The sequence below is a fragment of the Suncus etruscus genome, chromosome 4 (assembly GCF_024139225.1).
Source record: "Suncus etruscus isolate mSunEtr1 chromosome 4, mSunEtr1.pri.cur, whole genome shotgun sequence".
In the NCBI taxonomy this organism is placed as follows: Eukaryota; Metazoa; Chordata; class Mammalia; order Eulipotyphla; family Soricidae; genus Suncus; species Suncus etruscus.
This window is the reverse complement of record NC_064851.1, coordinates 2,534,295-2,554,590: the sequence shown is the minus strand read 5'-3', so window position 1 is coordinate 2,554,590 and position 20,296 is coordinate 2,534,295. Positions and strand designations below refer to the sequence as shown.

General features: G+C 55.4%; 1 protein-coding gene across 1 annotated transcript in view; it reads right to left on the bottom strand.

Moving 5' to 3' along the window:
• Nucleotides 1–2,774: 2,774 nt before the first annotated feature.
• EFCAB6 (EF-hand calcium binding domain 6) overlaps nucleotides 2,775–20,296 on the bottom strand; it is an 86,297-nt gene continuing 68,775 nt past the window's right edge. Inside the window, 10 exon segments of the mRNA XM_049771521.1 lie at nucleotides 2,775–2,929; nucleotides 3,087–3,236; nucleotides 4,783–4,967; nucleotides 7,261–7,423; nucleotides 8,748–9,061; nucleotides 13,155–13,188; nucleotides 13,190–13,228; nucleotides 13,230–13,331; nucleotides 13,334–13,372; nucleotides 19,448–19,639. Of these exon segments, the coding sequence (XP_049627478.1) occupies nucleotides 2,807–2,929; nucleotides 3,087–3,236; nucleotides 4,783–4,967; nucleotides 7,261–7,423; nucleotides 8,748–9,061; nucleotides 13,155–13,188; nucleotides 13,190–13,228; nucleotides 13,230–13,331; nucleotides 13,334–13,372; nucleotides 19,448–19,639 (1,341 nt within the window). The 3' untranslated portion in view covers nucleotides 2,775–2,806.

The following is a 20,296-nucleotide window of genomic DNA, read 5'->3' as shown; positions in this document are numbered from 1 at the left end:
GAGGTGACCCGAGTGAGTCACTCATACGGGTCTGGGGTGGGCTGGGGTGTCACGATGAGCCATTTGGGTGCTGGGGCACCTGGGGGTCCCCAGTCACAGGTGCTGCCTTGTTGCATGGGGTCTGGGTGTCTGTGGGTATGAAAATGTCCACACACAGACGCACACAGACACTCACACATCTATACCCATACAGACACTTACACTCAACTCACACAGTCATAAACACCCCCTCACACACACACACTCTCATAGAACCACACACATTTACACACACACATCACTCATACAGGCTTACACATACACCCACACGCGAGCACATTCAGCCACTCCCACCCCTTGTTGTGCTCCCTTCCCCGAGTGAATGTGGGGTCTGTCTGGGTGGGGGTCCCCTTTCACAGTTCCCATTTGTCTGCTGTGCTCAGCCCTCAGCACTCCTGATCTGAGCGACGCAGTCTCGGAGCGCACATGCCAGGAGGAGCCTCCTGCCCCAGAACTCCTCCTCTGTCTGATATCAGAGTCTGGGGGAATCTGGGCTGGATCGGGGAGGGGAGGGGGGCTGGCCAATTTTGCCTTTTCTGCAAACATCAATTCTTGCTGCGTCTGTTTTGGGGTTTAGAAGCATCACATTCTAATCCTATCCATGATGCTGCTGCATTTTGGGGTGCTCCCCTCCAAGGCATGTCTCATATGAGGTGATTGGGGAGTCCCCTTCCTCTGAGACAGGAGGGCAGAGACACGGTGATGGGTATCATGGGGCAGGCCAGGGCGACAGGAAGAGCCTGGGACTGGCTGTCACGCGGCTCCTCAAATCTTGCTATTCTCTTGTGGGCAAGGTGACCCCCTTTCTGTTTTAGGGTCCTGTTCAAATCCCCATGCTCTGGCCCGAGGCCCTGACACCTTCCCTTTCTGCTCAGAGGGACACAACTCTTCTGGGGTCCTGTGGTTCTGGGGGCCAAGGGGGGGAGTTTGGAAACGAGTGCACAGGATGGGTGGGAAGATGGGTGTCCCTGAGTTTCTACATGGACCGAGCTCCATGCTGCTGCAGCATTTTCCTGAGAAATCTGCTCAACATGGCCTGGTTTTGTGTGACAGAGGAGCCATGGCTGTGACCGTGTCATTCAAATCCCCGGGATGGCCCCATCTCAGTCGCTCTGGTGTCACTGGCCGTGGCTGTCAGCTTCTTGTCAAGCATGTCAGACAATAAAGTCTTTGTACAAAGAGACAGGCATATGTGTGTCTCTCAGTCTAGGGAGTTTGGTGGGCATTAGGTGGGGTGAGGGGTGGGGTGGGGTGTGTCTGGGTAGAGCTCCAAGTCCCAGACAGAGTTGTGGGGTCCAAACTTTCTGGTGCATCTGGGGTGGGGAAAGATCTGAGGGTCCTTGTTTTGCTGGGTTCACAGGAAGCTGCCCAACCCCCCTCAGCCCCCAGATAATCTTAGCTCTGGCACTTCCGGGAGGCTCTTGCCAAACTCTATCTGGGCTGCCCAAGAAAGTTCAGTAGCTACAAGGGCCCAGTGTCACAAGTCTCCCCTTCCAAGAGCTGCTGTGTCCCATACCCATCATTGACCTGTTCGTCCCTGTCATGGCCATTCATCACTAGCCTGTCATCCTTCCGCCTACCTCCAGACTTGTCTGTCTTTCCTCTCATGTGCTCACTTTCCATCAGTGAAATTCATCGATATATTGCTCAATCAATCACCCACCCATCCTCTCTACCTGTCCATCAACCTATCCATCCATCCATCCATCCATCCATCCATCCATCCATCCATCCATCCACCCACCCGCCATCCATCCATCCACCTCACATTCACCCACCAACCATTCATCCATCTACACACCCATTCATTCTTCCATCCACCCACTCACTCATCCATCCACCTACTATCCCTCCATCCATCCAACCATCCATCCATCCACCTTACATCCATTCACCCACCAACCAACCAACCATACATACATACATCCACACACCCATTCATTCTTCCATCCACCCACTCACCCATCCATTCACCTACTATCCTTCCATCCACCCTTCCATCCATCCATCCACCTCACATCCACTCACCCACCAACCATCCATCTATCCATCCATCCACACACCCATTCATTCTTCCATCCATCACCCATCCCTCCATCTATCCATCATCCATCCCTCCATCCATTCATGCACACCCCTCAGCAAACTGGGGTACACGAGATACTGTGTCATCCCCTATGTCCAGTTCTTGGGAGTCCAGTACTCTCTGCACGGGAAACCAAGGACTCCCAGAGACAAGAGTGGCCTTGCAGATTTTCAGAGGAGCAGGGCCAAGAGCTAGGGGTCCTTCCTGAGCCTGAGGGGGGTGGGCTGCTGCATGTCCTGAACTGGGAGGTGGTCAGAGAGCTACTGGTCCCCAACTCTCCATGGAAGCCTCTGGCCGCACACTCAAGGCAGTTCTCCAGCCCACCCCTCCCACCCCTCAGAACCTTCCAGACAGAAGGCAGTGGACTCATGATTCACTGTGGGTGAGAAGGGCTGGGGGGACACAGCGTTTGAGGCATCTCAGCCTCCTTGTCTGCCCAAGCCATCCCTACAGACATCCCATTTCTCTGTGGATCCCTTGGCAGTTCTTTCAAAGCCTCACAGAATGTTCCAGGCAAGACTTCCATTTTTATTTGCTCAGATTTCATGGTGAGGGTTGAGTCTGGCCCTGGGCTGTGGGCACCGAGCCTGGCATCCCATCCACTGCACTAGGGCGCAGGACTTGAGTGTGGAGTGGAGATGCAGAGCATTGCAAAGGCCCAGCACAGACTGGGGTTTCCCGCTACTGCAGGAAAGCGCACAGGAAGTCGTTGTAGGGGATGCGGGAGGTGAGCGCCTGGTCGTAGTAGCCCAGCACATGGAACAGCTCCTCGTCCGACAGGTCGATGTTGTACTGACGCAACACCTGCAGGGGGCGCTGTTCTTAGCACACAGTGCTGGCACCAGAAGGTTTTTCTGGGGAAGGCACCTGGGCGCCCCCTCCCAGATTCCCAGATACCAGGGTCTTGGGGCAGGCCGTCGAGAGAGCAGCCTTGATCCTTGGTCCCACCCCCACCCCTCACCCTGCAGAAGTCGCCCACGCTCAGGAAGCCACTGGTGTCTCGGTCGTAACTCTTGAAGGTTCTCCGCATGGGCCGCCAGTAGCGCATGATTCTGGGCTGGATCCGCAGCAGAGCCGAGTAAAAGGACCAAGTCTCGGTGCCAGCTTCTTTCTGGGAGAGCAGACGCCCAGGACCCCGGGCAGGGCATGAGGAGGCTGGGCAGGGCCTGGCCAGGGCCAGGGAGGGGTAGACTGTGGGTAGGCTACCTCCTGCCGTGCAGGGACCTGCAGGCAGCCCCTACATCAAACCAGCATGCAAGGCCTTGCCCATCAGACCATCACACAGCCTTCCCCATCAGACCTGCAGGCCAGCACGCAGGTCCTCAGCATTAGACCACCACTGACCTGCATGCAGCACTCTCCATCACTAGCAGCAAGCCCATAACATCAGACCCACCACTGCCCACTCCATCAGACCGGCCTAGCTCATGACACTGAAACCCTTTGCGGTAGAGAAGAGAATCCAGCTCCCGTGCATTGTTGCTAGAATGAGCAGATAAGTCCCAAGCATGAGCACAACCATGATTTCCTTGAAATGCGGCTCTGTGAGCCTCAGGGCACCCCCAGCACCCCTGGACCTCGGAGGGGAACCAGGGTGCAGTTCTGGGCCTGAGTGCAGAGACTTGCTGGAAGCGGAGCCCGTGGGAACCGCTGGTGGGAAGTCCCTGGCTTGGCTTCCAAGCCCGAGGCCACAAGAGTCTCTAGGCCAGGTCAACATGTAGCCGAGCGGTCACTTTGGTGTCTCTTGGCCACTGGGAGCTGGTGAATGGCACTGTCTGGGCTCAGCAAGACCCATCGAGCACTGGGGGGGGGGGGGAACGCAGGAGACTCCCAGGACACCTTCAGCCTCAGGAGTGCCCTGAGTATTAAAATTTTTTTTTTGTTTGAGTGATTTTTGGGCTATACCTGGGGGTGCTCAGGGACGGACCCTACAGGATGCTGAGGATTAAACCCAGGTCTGTCGCGTGTGAGGCAGGAAGAGCCTTACTTGCCTATCCTATCTCTCTGGCCCCTCAAGTGTTTTTCCACTGTGAGATCTGCACGTTGGGGGGCTCAGACCATGCACGGCAGTTGCTCAGCTCAGACCTGGGGTGCATCGCCAGGGTGCATGTGGGCCTGGACTCGGGTGCCTGACACCCCCATCCCCACCCCGCACATTGATTCTCATCTGCGCGGGAATCCAGAGTCCATGTTACCCGCCTTTGCGAGGTTCACTCTGGGAATGTCCCGAGGCCCTGGGTTTAATCTGTCCCCCATCCCAGTTTCCCAGCCCAGAGCGGCTGGACCGGTCTTGGGTTCTGGCTCCCTAAGAGTCTTGCTGCTGACTCACTCTGCCCATGGGTCTGAGCTTGGGTCCGAGACACAAAGTCTGACCTTGCACAGACCCTCCTGCATCTTGCTTTGGGAAGACTCCGGAGGCCAGCAGCACCAAGGGCAGGCGGGGACGTGGGGGGCCCAGGACAGAGATCCTCTTCAAGATCACATGTGCCCTGCCTGGCTCACACATGCTGACATGCAATCACAGGAAGCTGGGATCTGGGGTCCTCCCCCACACATGCCACAGATCCCGGTAGTGAGATCCTGGAACTCTGTGGGTCAGGTGGGACCCGGCAAGGCCCCGGAACCAACCCCCACCACCCGGGGCGGGCACCACGTACCATCTTGCGCGCATTCTGGATATGGAGTCGTTGCTGCAGGTGTGCACCCTGGGCCCGGAGCAGGAGCACGCAGCTCTGCACGAAGTCCCAGTAGGCGAAGTGGCCGCTGGCCTGCGGGTCGTGCTTGAGGGCCAGGCGCTGGCTCTCCTCCGCGCTCAGGCCCAGCTGGTGCTTCTCAGCGAGGGCTGGGATGGAGAGGCGGGCTCAGGGCCGCTTCCTCCTTCCGGCCGATCGCTCCCATCGTGGCCCAGGCATGCAACATTTGTTCATGCGTTATCATTTGTTCATGTGTTTATCATTCGTTCATACATGCACTCGCTCATTCATAAACTCAAACATCATTTATTCATACTTCATTCATGCATGCATTCACTCATTCAAACATCATTTGTGCATACATTCATACACGCATTCATTCATTCATGCATTATTCATTCATGCAAGCACTTGTTCCATTTGTGTATCATTCATTCATGCATGCATTCATTCATTTGTTCATGCAAGCACTCATTCATACATCATTCATTCACCCATCTGTCCATTCACCATCATTCATTTATGCATGCATTTGTTCATTAATAAATAATTCATTGATCCTGCATGCATTTGTTCATTCATATATCATAAGTATATATCATACATGTATCATTCGTTCATTCACATATCTTTTGTCCCTGTATGTTCATCCATACATCATTCATTCGTTCATTCATTCATTCACTTAGTGATCATGTACATCCCCCACTCATCTGTGCATTTGCCTGCCCACAGCCCTCATCCGCCCATTGTCTCATTCACTCTTTCTCATGTTTGACACCCATTCATTCGCCCTGGAAGCCTTTGGCCTGTTTTGGGCCTGAGTGAAGATCTAGCTACTCAGGCTCACAGCCTGAGGCTGGTCAGACTGAGGACAGATGGGGGAGGTGGGGCCTGGCAGTCACTGCCATGTCGTCATGTTCAGGCTCATTGCCCCATGGACCCTTTGAACCCCCTGCCAAGGGAACCAGCACAGACCCCAGGGTGGTGCCTGTCTGCCCAGCAGCGCAGGTGCAAAAGTGTGCATGAAGGGCGGGTGGGCAGGGCAAGTACATAGGACATGGACCCGCCACACAACCGAGACCAGTACTGTCTCTGCCGCTCTTCAGACTTGGGATGTCTCAAGTTTCCTCCTCCTCACTCTGCTTCTAAAACCCCTGCAGAATTCATCCATTTTGCTGCAAATTTTCATTTCAAGTCCTTTTGAAAAAACTGTAGAATTCCTTAGTGTACAGGCATACACACTCACACACATATACACTCACACAGTCATAGACACACACACATAGAAACACACACTCTCACACATTTATACACAGACACACACACACACACTAAGACAGAGAGATGTGCATTCACAGAGACACACACTCCATCCCGATGTCCTCTGAGTGCCTTGCTTGGATGCTCCCAGCTCTCAGCTCGGTAACTGCCCTTCTTCCTGGGTCAGGCCCCAGGAAGACAGCTCTGATGTTTGGGCTCCTGCCTCACCCATGCTGGCCTGACTTTGACCCTCGACACTCAGGTCCCGCCTCATTTACTGAGCAGTCGAAGAGGCCCCGGACACCGCCAGGTGGCCCTGCTGTTTCTGGGCTGCCGTCAGGCTTGATAGGGCCATGTCCTGTCCTCAGGTGCTAGCACCGAGCCTCCAGCTTGGGGGGCTGAGCATGGGCAGGAAGAGCCCTGGGGGCCCCCAGCTGGTTGGGGGCATGGGGAAAATACTCATTTGGTCAAACTAGCTCTCCCCCTGGGAGCCACGGGATGTCTTTCCATCTCTGAGTTTCTTCTCGATTCCAATTTCTGCCAGTTTTCCTAGCGTGGCTCCTCCGGCCCTTCGAGACATTTATCCCTCGGTCTTGAACCCTCCCTCTGCCGATGGGCCCCTTTCGTGGGCTATTTCTTGCTCGATGCTGATCTCTGCTGCTTGGCTGACCTACCACTTTGCTCTGCTCCTGCACATCTGAGGGGGTCTTGGCACTTTCGGGATTCTCCACGCATGCCTTGAGAGCCAGGAGTGGGAATGGCCCTGTGGTCCCCGCCTGGCTTCCTCCCGAGTCTTTCTGGCATCTCACGATGTTGTCCCTTGTGTGTTTAAGCTACAGTTGTCACTAAGCTCATTTACATTCATTCCAGAGGTTCTCCAGAAAACAGGAAACAATCTCTGGAAAAGATCTATCATTGTGTTAAGAACAGGGGGTAATGGGGGCTGGGGTGGAGGGTGTCATGAGTCAAAGGGCCTGAATCCTTCTCCTGTGAGTAACTAGTAGGGGTTTGAGCAGCAGGAGAGGAGCCCCTGGGATAGCGTGTTGGGGCAGCGCTGTACCCCACTGGCCTCCTCAACAACCCTCTCAGCCTTTCACGTTCACGCTCTGACCTCGGTGGCCCCGGCCTGAGCTGGAGGCCGGCCCTAGTGGGCTGGTGGCAGGTGCGGCAGGAACTGACCCAGGAAATCGGCCTTGGGGATGTGGCCCAGATGCTCGGGGTCCCGGTTCTTGCAGTCCCGCAGGAAGTCCTGCCAGCAGCTTTGCATCCTCTTCCGGAGCTGCTCCTCCAGGGCCTCAGAGTTCTGCACACTCCCAGCCCGTGACATGGGGCTGAGGGGCGTCTGCGGGAGACGTAAGAGTTGCAATGGGCAGCTGGGTGCAGTGACGAGCAGCCCTGGGCCCTTAACTCCGCAGCCCAGTGAGCAACACAACTGCCAGCGCCCACTGGAGCTGAGGGAACCTTGTTTACCTCAGAGGCCCGGCCAGGAAACCCCCACTGGTTTCGGGAAAGAGGACACTGAGGGTCATATACAGAACAGACCGCCCTAGGAGCACTTCTGGGGAAGTTCATGTAGTGAGAAACTAGCATGTGTTCATATGTAGTTCATATGTGTAAGCACATGTAATTATGTGTAAGTGCATTGCATATTCATATGTGTATGCACACATGTGTGGTGGGCACTATGTGAGCCTGTGTGTGGCTTTACATGTGTGTTTCTGTATGAGCAATGCATGTCAGCATGGTCATGCAACAATTTCTTTCCAGAGTGCCCATCCCTCCCCTCCCCCTTTCCCTCCCCCTTTCCCTCCCCCTCCCCCTTCCCTCTCCCTTCCCCTCCCCCTCCCTCTCTCCCTCCCTCTACCTCCCTCCCTCTCCCTCTCTCCCTCCCTCCCTCTCCCTCTCTCCCTCCCTATTCCTCTCTCCCTCCCTCCCTCTCCCTCTCTCCCTCTACCTTCCTCCCTCCCCCTCCCTCCCCCTCTTCCTCCCTCCCTTCCCATCTCCCTCCCTCCCCTTCCCTCCCTCCCCTTCCCTCCCTCTCCCTCCCTCCCCCCTCCCCTCCCCTCCCTCCCCCTCCCTATTCCTCTCTCCCTCCCTCCCCTCCCTCCCCTCCCTCCCCTCCCTCCCTCCCTCCCTTCCCTCCCCTCCCTCCCTTCCCTCCCTCCCTATTCCTCTCTCCCTCCCTCCCCTCCCTCCCTCCCCTCCCTCCCCTCCCTCCCTTCCCTCCCCTCCCTATTCCTCTCTCCCTCCCCCTCCCTCCCTCTCCCTCTCCCTCCCTCCCCCTCTCCCTCCCTCTCCTTCCCTCTCCCTCTCCCCCCTCTTCCTCTCTCTCCCTCTCCCCTTCTCTCCCTTCCCCTCCCTCTCTCTCCCCCCCTTGCCAGAGCACAGGATGGTTCTGAGTTTCTTGGAAACCAGGAAAGGAGGAGCTGGGAGACTTTGGGTGTCCATTGGGCCTGTTTGAGAGTCCCCCAAGCACTGCTGGGCCTAAACTCCAGTTGAGGGGTCTGCAGACTACTGAGACAACTCTCTCGGCTCTGAGCCTGTAACAGGGGGCCTGCACCGTCTCCTCTTGGTGGGGCCCAGAGCCCCCCCCCTGCCCCTTATGACCCCCACTCTCCGGCTCTGCCTCTTGGGGTGCCCTGCCCACCCGGCCCAGGGGCACTCACACTAGGCTGACTCCGTATCCTGGACCTGGCTGGCGTGTCCCGTGGGGGCGACAAGGCGGCTGCCCTGCCCAGGCTGCCTGGGTCACTTCTGCGGCTGCCACCATCATGTGGGGTCGGGGGGCCAGCTCCAGGGGTGTGTGGAGCCTGAGGGGAGTCTCTGGGGGGCTGTGGGGCCTGAGGGAAGTTTCCGGGGGACTGCGGGGCATCGCCAGAACTGAAGCGGCTCAGGAACTCCTGGTAGTTGAGTCGGCCTTGGCTGTCCAGCGGCATCTCCGCCCAGAGCCTGTCAAACTGGTCGTGGACACCATCAACCACTGTGGGTGGGTGAGCGAGACCAGACCAGCTCCCCACGCCACACTCCCGCCCCCGAACCTGAAGACAGGAGGGTTAATAAGGTCTACACGGGGACGCTCCACAGTGATGAGGGCCCCCCAAGTGAATCACTTAAGGCCTGAATGTCTGGGATTGGTCACAAGGATCGAGGCAGACACCTCCCTGCTGTGATGCAGCCTGCCCCATGTTATTTTCCAGAAGATGTGAGGTGAGAAGGAAACTCAGTTCTGGGCTTTCAACCTGCGAGCCCTGACCCGGACTATAGAGTCCAAAGGGGCTCTTAGAAGTGGAGGAGCAGACACAACAAGGGGGCGTCAGTTGGGGGGACAAGCAGAGGGAAGGGAGGGAAGGAGGTGCCTTTAAAGAAACCAGAGAAAAAGCTGCTTCCCAGCAGCAGAGCCCACCAAGGAGTGTGTTGGGTGGTCGTGAAATTGGTCCCTGAGCCGGGCCTCAGAGCCCCAAGGGAAGCGCAGGGACAGGACTGATGGACACAGGCTCTGACCCCTAGGGCAGAGCTAAAGCAGGTCCCAGTGACTTTAAAACAAACTGTTTGGAAAACTTGATTTTTTTTCTTTTGTTTTGTTTTTTTTGCACTACACCCTGTGATGCTCAGAGGTTACTCCTGGCTCTGCACTCAGAAATTGCTCCTGACAGGCTCGGGACCACCATATGGAACACTGGGGAATCAAACCGTGATCAGTCCTAGGTTAGCACATGTAAAGCAGACGCCCTACTGATTGTGTTACCTCTCCAGTCCTCTCTCCCTCCCTCCCTCCCTCCCTCCCTCCCTCCCTCCCTCCCTTCTTTCTTCTTTCTCTCTTTTTCTTTCTTTCTCTCTTTCTTTCTTTCTTTCTTTCTTTCTTTCTTTCTTTCTTTCTTTCTTTCTTCTTTCTTTCTTTCTTTCTTTTTCTTTCTTTCTTCTTCTTTCTTTCTTTTCTCTCTCTCTCTCTCTCTTCTTTCTTTCTTTCTTTCTCTTTTCTTTCTTTCTTTCTTCTTTCTTTCTTTCTTTCTTTCTTTCTTTCTTTCTTTCTTTCTTCTTTCTTCCTTCCTTCCCTCCCTTCCCTCCCTTCCCTCCCTTCCCTCCCTTTCCTTCCTTCCTTCCTTCCTTCCTTCCTTCCTTCCTTCCTTCCTTCCTTCCTTCCTTCCTTCCTTCCTTCCTTCCCTTCCCTTCCTCCCTCCCTCCCTCCCTCCCTCCCTCCCTTCCCTCCCTCCCTCCCTCCCTCCCTCCCTCCTTCCTTCCTTCCTTCCTTCCTTCCTTCCTTCCTTTCTTCCTTCCTTCCTTCCTTCCTTCCTTCCTTTTTTTTTTTTTTTTTTAATTTTTGGGTCACACCCGGCAGTGCTCAGGGGTTACTCCTGGCTCTTTGCTCAGAAATCCCTGGCAGGCTCGGGGGAACCATATGGGATGCCAGGATTCGAACCACTGATCTTCTGCATACAAGGCAAACACCTTACCTTCATGCTATCTCTCCGGCCCCTGGAAAACCTTTTTTAAAGCACAATGTGCTTTATGGCTTTGAGAAGGGGAAAAAGAGAGGGAGAGAGAGCAGGATTCTCGCTGCAAGGGGGAAAGGGGTCTGGGGTGAGGCTCTCACTGCACCCCAAACTAAAGAAAGAAGAGATGGAAGTGAGAGATCGAGTCCAGCCTCTATGAGGGCAAGAGGCGCACTGAGCCCGACCTGTTCTGAACAGAGGCTGCAAAGTGAATCGGGCCAGCTAAGCCTGAGGAAAAGGGGAAGGAGAAAAGAAAGGGCTGTGGGCCAGGCAGAGACGAGAACCAGGAAAGGCAGGGCCGAGCCATAGCACAATGGGAAGGGCATTTGCCCTACACACGGCTGACCGAGGCTTTGTCCCTGGCTTCGCATAGGGTCCCCTAAGCCTGCCAGGAGTGATTCCTGGGTGCAGAGCCAGCAGTTAGCCCTGAGCATTGCAAGGTGTGGCCCTAAAACAAATGAACAAAAAAAGGGGGGGGGGAGGAAGGGCTATTATTACTATTTCATACTAATCCAGTGAAGATTTAAGTAGGTAAGAGAAATAAATTCCTGTTGGCACACACACACCCCACCTCACACTACTAACACAGACACAAAAGAAATAAAGAAGTTTGTAACCAGGAAATGGAAAGGAACCGAAATTCTTTCCACAAAGGGAAACATGTCTGTCAGGGGACCCCTCGACCCTTGACCTCTGCTCCTTAGAAGGAAGAAGGGGATATATTCTCTGAGCACAGATCCCCACCCCAATCTGAAGGTATCACAGACAGTCAGACAGACCAAAGAACGTGCTAGAACCTCCCAGTTCTAGCATGGGGGTATGGCGTGCAGAGCAAAGTGGGTATCCCCAGGTACAGGTGTGGCGGGACTAAGGACAGTGGGGAGTGCCCAGCTGTGGTGGCCAAAGGTGGGTGTCCCTGAGGATCCTGAGGCAGAGGTAGAGTCTCGAGGGCCTTGCTTTCTGCTGCACCGCTACTCCAGGCTCCCGTGTCTCCAGCCCCTCACCCAGGCCCTGTTACCCCACACTCTGCCTCCCAAAGGGGGGGTTAGGCCCAGCACAGTCTCCAAACCTTCTGAAAGGCTCCCTGAGCCCCCCCCCCCCCATCCAATGTTCTGCCGGTCTGGCCACAGATCAACCTTGTGGTTTTATTCTTTAACACCCCCTTCCACACACACACTGTGCTGGTAGGAACAGAGATCAACATGGGTGTGGTCACGACCTGCTGAACCTCCCTGCCTTCCTGGTGCAGGGCCCTGTGGGCTGGGCTACTAATAGGCCCAGTACATAAACATGGCTGTGCATCAGGCCCAGAAGGTTCCAGAAGGCCAGACATGGTACATCTGGTCCAGAAAGTACCAAAAATTTTCAGAAGGCCAAACACAGCATATTCCAACCCAAAGCAAGAAGGCCAGACATAGTGCCTCTGGCCCAGAGGGTCCAGAATGTACCAGAAGGTCAGAATACGGAGCATCTGGTCCAGAAAGTACCAGAAAGTTCAAGACCAGACACAGTTCATTCAGCCCCGAAGATACTAGAAGGTTCCAGAATCCCAGATGTGGCGTATCCAGGTCAGAAGAGCCCATAAAGTACCAGAAAGTCAGACATGGCACAGCCAGCCCAGAAGGTACCAAAAGGTTCCAGAAGGCCAGGCACCGCACATTTGGCTCAGAAGGTACCAGAAGGTTCAGAAGACAGACATGGCACACCCAGCCCAAAAGGACCCAGAAAGTACCAGAAGGTCAGACAGTGCATCCAGCCCAGAAGGTACCAGTAGGCCAGACACAGCGCTTCTGACCCAGAAGGGCCCAGACATGAGTGTGGGGCTCTTTCCTCCTTCCCAGGCTGTGGCAGCAGCTGTGTATTTTCTGCCTTTTCCGAAGGCCCTGTAGGAACCGGGGCTTCTTTGGGGAGGGGCTGAGATGTTTTCTGGGTGGACAATTAAAATCCAATTCCCGTCGCGGAGGCCGCTCAGCCGGCGCGCCGCGCTTCTGCCTATAATTAGCCACATTTTACTCATTTCGATGAAATGGAAGCTCTGTACTAGCAAGCCGTTATTCGTCGGCCCCCTGGAGCCATAAGTGTGACTGTATTAATTTCGGAGCCCCCACCCCCGAGGAGAGGGACTATCGCACAGGAGGTTCGAGCTGCTGCAGGAGGAGCTGGGGGGGGGGGGAGTGGTGAACCTGGGCAGCCAGACCCAGGGCCAAAACTGCTCCTTCTTCCCTCAGCGGACTCAATGGGTCCCTGAGAGCCATAGAAAATGATGGGGGGGGGGGAGCAGCTGGGAGGGGCTTCCCAGCTGGGCGGGGGAAGTGCTGTCTGGTGGGCAGAGCCGCCAGCGTGGGACCCTGCATGGTGGCATCTGCTGTCCCTCCCCCTGAGACTTCCTGAGCCCTCAGAGGGAATTGGTGACTCAGGAAGCAGGGAGCCCCAACCCATGTCTGCAGGGCCTCACACCAGACCTGAGGCCAGCAGCAAGGTCCAGGCGCCAGAGCGACCCTCAGAGGGCCCTGCCCACCCCCCACAACTGCCCTCGCCCGCCCCTCCCCACGCCCACCACTCTGCCTCACCTGCTCGTCAGGCACACCTGCACATGGCGCCTGCACACAGCCCTAAAACTCGTCCTTGGCCACAGTGCAGCTCCTGGAGGTGTCCAAGGTTTTGGAACTCGAGGGCCATGGTGCGGCAGTGTGTGGCCACTGCCTGGTGCAGCCCTCGCCAGCAGGTCCTGGTAGGCGCACTCGGTGGGGCGAAGGGGGTCTGGGGGGCCCTGGCATCTTCTCAGCCCACTTGGTGGCGTCCTGGGGGAGGAACAGTAGTGACGTGACGGCAAGGCCTGGCCGGCTGGCAGGTACCACTGAGAGGCCTGGTTCTGAAGCACAAAGGGAGCAGAAGCGTTTGTTCCCCTGGACAGGCAGGACGAGCCAGGCACCCCTGGTTCTGTCTCCGGCTCACCTGAGACCAACATAAAGGGCAGCCTGGGGAGGCCAGGGCAGCCCTCAACGAAAGACTCTGTGGGGCCTGGAGGCTGGTGTGGCTCCTGGCCAGCACGTCCCTGGCAGCTACTACCTTCAGGCAGCGCTGGGCAACTCTTGAGCTGGCTCTGAAGGCCTGTGGGAAAGCCACACTCCTGGCTAGCCAAAGGCCCTCAGAAGCCACCAGGGGTATCTGCAGGGCCACTGAGACCTTTGCTCCTTTGCGTTGGAACAGACTTGGGGGTCACAGGCAAATCTGGGAACCTGGGATACGCCCCTCTCGCATCCATGCGCCTTCCTCCAGGGCCCTGGCAAGCTCGAGTCACTCCACCCAGCACCTCCACGCCAGGACCCAGGGGAGTGTAACAGCCAGACAAGGCAAAGCCTTCATGTGGAGGCTGTGTGGACGCACAGTGACAACCCAAGGGGATCAAGCCATGTGCTCTCACAAGCACACACACAGTTGTCAGTAGGAAGGTTGTCTCCTGGCAAAGCGTACATGTTTGAATTTAGAGCCCACTGGGGTAGCCAGGAAAGTTCCAGAATCACCTTGTGGTCGTAGATGGGGTTCTTTCCTGTTGGTATGTCCCTCTGTCCAGGAACAGGAGTGACATCTAGTCCCACTCTATCTGGGGGAGGATCTGATTGTCTCCTGAGCCCCCAACTCCCAGGCTACCCCAACCAGTGCCATCAGGGTAGAAGCAGGAGCTGCCATACATGAAGCCTCAAGCGGAAGCAGCCTCACGGAGGAGAGGCCTGGGGTGCTGGCCACCTCCGAACAACAGAGACACCAGGAGGAGGAGGAGAAGCCGTGTGGGAGGGAGGATGGAGGGACCAAGGGGCAGACTCAGTGGCAGAGAGAAGGGGGTGTCCTTGTGACTCGGTCAACTGGGGCGGGGACTCATACAACCACAGAACCACTGACTAATGGGACCACAGAACCGTGCTGCCACGCAATTACAGAACCAAGGACCCAGAGAACCACATGCAGCCATGGAAGCATGTGACCACAACTAACACACAGAACTACGATCTACAGAACAAGAACCCATAGATTTACGCAACCACCCAGAGCTGTGCCTGGTCCCACTGGTGTGCACCCCACTTTATGGCTGGTCAGTGAGGCCCAGAGGGTGGCCAGAACAGGGTGTGGCGAGGCCCTACGGATGGGCTCTGCTGGCTGCAGCCCTGCAGAGAAGCTAGAGTCCTGATGGCTTTGAAGGAGAACCAAGGTCAGGACCCAGCCCTGCCTCAGTGGTCAGGCCACATGGGCTCCTGAGGAAGGCCAGAAGTGCTGCACAGCCTGGAGAGATGCTGCTCTTGTGAAGGGCCTGAGGATAAGGGTGCCACATGATTCCCCCCAGGTTTCTTCCAGGTGCTTGGGGAGACAATCTCCCCATGTTCCCATGACCCTCACGGGAGGGAGAAGAAAGCCTGAAGCACCTGGACCGGTGGGCGGAGGCTCCTTATGAGGCGGAAGAGCCTCGGCGCCCTTCAGAGAACAGTGACTCACTGCCAGGAATTGGAAAATTGCTTCATTTGATCAAATATTTTGATTAGCAAAGAAATTAATTGTACTGTATCTTCATTTGTATTTACAGTGAATAAATGAATGCTAAAAATAACAACAGTAGCAAAACTGCCTGTCAAAAAATGAAATGAGATAAAAATGGATGAAATATGGAGGAAAAAATGGGAAGGAAAGTGTATTGGAGGCCCGGAGAGATAGCACAGCGGCGTTTTCCTTGCAAGCAGCTGATCCAGGACCAAAGGTGGTTGGTTCGAATCCCGGTGTCCCATATGGTCCCCCGTGCCTGCCAGGAGCTGTTTCTGAGCAGACAGCCAGGAGTAAACCCTGAGCACAGCCGGGTGTGGCCAAAAAAAAAAAAAAAAGAAAGAAAAAAGAAAAAAAAAAAAGAAAGAGTATCGGAGCTCCAGGCAGAGCAAGTATCCCCCATTCCACCTGCCCCAAATGGCCCCAGCTCAGGCGCACCCAACAGCTGTGTGTGGAAAGGAGACCCCGATCCCAAGATCCTGGCATGAGACCATCCCTGGTCCTGGGATCCCAGCACCTAGGCTTCCCATTCAGGCAAGGACTCTTGGTAATTGTGGATTCCCAAAATCCACCAAGGAAACCTGCGACTGGTACATTGAGACCTATATTCTGATACTGAGTACCAGTACCCTGCACTTAGCCTCAGTACCAGTGGTCTGGATCCAGGGTTGGTACACTGAGACCTAGTACTCTGATACTGAGTACCAGTACCCTGCACTGAACCCCAGTACCAGTGGTTCTGGGCCCAGGACTGGTAAACTGAAACCCAGTACTCTGGTACTGAGTACCAGTTTCCTGCACTGAGCCTCAGTACCAGTGTTCCTGGACCCGGGACTGGTGGCCATTCCTCGCTGTGCTTCCTCCTCCCTCCCAGAGTCATGGAGTTTCTCCAACTCAGTTCTCCCTCGGCAGGAAACAGAGCAGGTGGCCAAGCCAGGGCTCGGGGCCAGTGTCAGGGTGCAAGCTGTGGCCCACAAGCTGAGATCATAAGTTGCCGCACCCCCACCTCTGGCCACTGCACCCCCCAAACCAGCTGCAGTCCGGAGGGAGGAGGTGCAGACACTAATCACTGAGTCGACCTGGTCTGAGGGGCCGAGAAGGGGCTGGGACCAAGGACCCTGAACCCCCATCGCCAACAGCAATTCTTCAACACAGTCTTTGCTCACCATGATGGACTACAGCCGTCGGGCCGGGCCTCAGTGGGTCTTTCCAGACAGGGAAACTCTGCTGGGTCAGTGCCCAGACCTGCCCTGGCACAGCCTAACTATTCCTCCTCCCTCCCCTTCTCTGTTCTCCTCCCTCTTCCTTTTCTCCTCCTCTTTCCTCTCACCTCTCCCAGCACCCCGAGAATTCACCAGGCCCCAGCACTCCCAGGACACGGCTGTGGCTCTCAAGGGTGGGCAGGGGGCAGTACAGTGACCCTCTGGAGCCTCTGGCCTGGCTCAGCCCCCAGCACGTTCACACCTACAGTGCCCCTCTGCCTCCTCACTCACTAAGACTTAGCCTTGATCTGGGGAGCAAGCACGGGGTGCCCAGGGGAAGGTGCTTGTGATCACCGGAATGGGCACCCTCCTGTGGTGTATCTGCTGCCCCAACTCTCAGATGATGCCTGGTGCCCCATGGGCATCAGCAGGGACATCCACATTGGACTTGGGTGTTCCCCGAGGCCCTCAGCTTTAGGGAGGCAGCTATCTCGGAGAGGCCTGAGGAGCAGGGGATGTTTCATGGCAGGCAGCTCATCTCTGCCAGGGGCTGCTCCTGACTCAGTGCTCAGGGCCCGCTTCTGCATATCAGGCCTGTGGTGTGACCCTTTGCGCTATTTCCAGGCTCCGCTCCTGTTCCTTTGACCAAACGGGTGTCAACATTAGCGTGTGCCCAAGTACCAACATGGCTGCAAGGCTGGTTCCCCGGGGGGGCGCATGCTGGTCACAGCAGGAAATGATGCCTCAGTTCCCAGAATAGCCTTAGGGGCCACTGCTGATCATAGGGGAAATGACACTTCGTTTTCTGGGGCAGCCACTTGGGGAGCTGCTGATCACAGGGGCAGCCAGAAACGATGCCTCAGCTCAGTAGGGCCAGGCCAGCAGCCTGCTGCTCCTTTGTGGTGGTACCCCCAACTGTCTAAGTCATCCCGAGTTCACCCACCGCCTGCCCGGCGCTCCAGGAGGAGAGACGGCTCCTTTGGCACGTAGGTGCAATTTTGGGGACATGTTGAACCACAGACATGACCTCAGGGAATAGCCGTGTTCAGTTCAGTGATTCCTTGCACAGGCCTCTGAGGATCATGGGACCCGCTCGTGACCTGGAGCCGGATCCCATTCACACCAAGTCTGTGGGCGCCAACAGTGACAGATGAATGGAAATGGGGAGTTGTGTGTGACTGGGAGGCCCCTGAAAGCCCCCCAAGACTGGCGCCTCCTGCATCCTCCCCGCTCTCACATTCCCTCCGGGGAGGAAAGTCTCCCTCCAGTCACTTAGCGTCTCCCTAAATGACTTTAAAGACCGAATATTATCACCACAAAAGCGGCGGCTTCTCATTGGCTCTCGGCTGGCTAGAACGGGACGAAATAATTACTCGGCATTGAGCACGGAGGTGTTTTTGTTAAGAAATCCCATTATTTCCACAGACGACTTTGGAGGTGCTTCTGTGTCTTTCAGAAATTCTGTCTGCTCCGAGCGTTATTTTTATATTCACAGCCGGCGAGGCGACGCATTTCCCAGACTAAAAAAACGCCGCACTGGAGGGTTTCTGAACAAGGCGGGTCCGTCCACGGGCAAGCAGTGTGTTTAACCCCAAGCCCTGTCTCCCCCCAGGATGGAAGGAGGGAGGTTTGCTAAACTTTTGGACAAAGTGACCCCTGCTATGGGAGACCCCTAGACTCTGCCTTCAATTCCTTTCCACTGTGGTTGGGCCAGGGAAATAGAACAGCAAGGTGGGTGTTAGCCTTGTATGCTTACGGCCGACTCAGATTCGATCCCCAGCACCCCATATGGTCTCCTGGAGTCAGCCAGGAGTAATTCCTGAGCACCACTGAGAGTGGCCACCAAACAAAACCCACCTTTCTATTCGGAGCCCAGAGCCAGGCTTGTCTCGGTTTTTACAGCTTCATGTTCTTTTCCCTGTAGGACACACACACTTGCACATGCTCACTCACATGCTCTCTTTCACACACTAACACACATATACACACAAGCACACATACACACATGCACCCCCCACACACACACACATAGACAGGGCACTCTGTCAACCCATGCCCCCACATGGGGGGGAATGCTGTGGGGAAACTTCCAAGCAGGGACCACATGCCATTTCCACTCGCCTTTCAGAGTGGCCCGGCCGGAGCCTCTGCTGTCTGGCACCATCCCTGCAGATGGCCTGAGGGGAGAGCAGAAGGTGGCAGGGTGTTTCGGGGGACCTGGCTTGGAGCGGAGCCCAGTAAGTGGAGGAGGAGCCGGAGCAGCGGGCAGTGAAGACAAGGGCCTCGCACTCCCTTCCAGGAATCCGTGTCAGTTGAAACTCCATGACATGGTTGCTAATGGGGCTGGGCTGTTGGCACCAAAACAAACGCAGAATAAACAGGCTCTGCCCAAGGGACGAGGTTGGCTGAACCTTCCTGGGCCATGCCAGTGTCTTTCCAGCAGAGCCCATGTGGCCAGTGGGGCTCCATGGTCACCCCGCCTGCAGTCATCTACAAAGTCTTCATCAGAGGGTCCAGCTGCCTGCCTCCGGCTCCCACTTCTGGTGGCAGACGTGACCTCCATTCCCCTGGACATGCACATGGCTAGACAAGCAGGGTTCCACGTGTCTCTAGGAACAACCTGCAAACTTCCAGGGACTGAGTGATGCTTTGCATGTGGGAGGCCTGGGGCTCCGTCTCCAGTTCCCTCTGGTCTCCTATGTACCACTGGGAGCACTAAGCTGGGAGTAATTCTAAGCACTGCGAGGAGTGAACCAAGACAGAGAAGCACCCCCAAGCCCCAAAAGCTCTTTAGTGGAATAAAAGACACAGAGTGACCCTGAGACATCGCTGCATTAAGACCCAGTTTTCACTTCTAATGAGCCCATTAAAGAGGTGAGCACCTGGCCGAAGTGATGGCACAGTGATAAGGCACTTGCCTTGCACATGGCCGACCTGGGACAGACCTGGGTTCGATCCCCAACATCCCATAGGGTCCCCCAAGCCTGCCAGGAGCTACTTCTGAGCGCAGAACCAGGAATAACCCCTGAGCACCGCCCAGTGTGGTCCCAAAACAAACAAAAAAGAGATAAACACCATTTTATGCAAGGCTTCACTTTCCCAAGACTGATTTTACCTCCATCTTTACAAAGGGACATTTCTTACCTCTTCAAGGAAATCACCGAAGTTCTGAAGAAAATACTTCCAGTTTATACAGGGGCTGAGATGAAGTTTGAGTTTTCTCAGGAAGTAATGGTACTGGTTGTCGGAGAGGTTGAGGCAGTAGTCCTGGAGGACTTTGCCGAAATCAGAGGGACTCACAAACCCAGTGTCCTCGCTGTCCAATGCAAAGAATGCCTGGAAAGACAGACAGACAGACAGACAGACAGAAAAATAGCAGGTGGGGCTGCCGTGCCAATGTTGCAAATGTAATTTTTTCTTTTTTGGGGGGGGCACATCTGGTGACGCTCAGGGGTTGCTCCTGGCTATGCGCTCAGAAGTTGCTCCTGGCTTGGGGGACCATATGGACACCAGGGGATCGAACCATAGTCCGTCCTAGGCTAACGCTGGCAAGGCAGACACCTTACCTCTAGCGCCACCTCGCCGGCCCCGCAAACGTATATTTGAGCTAACTTTGCAGAGAGTACTTGAAATGAGGTTGGCAAGTCTGGGCTAAGTTCTGGGGGACCATCTTAGCACATAAGACTCAGATTTGAGCCCGGAAGGGGCATGAAAAAGATCCAAACCTCTGAACCTTTTCTTAATTCTCACCTCACTCTCCCTAAATCATGCGTTTGTAGGATTGATCTATTTTATGTTTATTGTTAAATGCATCAGCATAGAACTCATCACACTGTTAATTCTTAAAACGTATATATTCGTAAAAAGAGAAAATTGTGCAGTTCTGGGAAATAATCGTAAACCACTTTCCAGTGGCTAACAATTGTGGCATTCCAGGCGTCTAGCTGTAATCAGCTCTGTGTGTGTAGGTGTCACTGCCTCCAGAATTAAAAA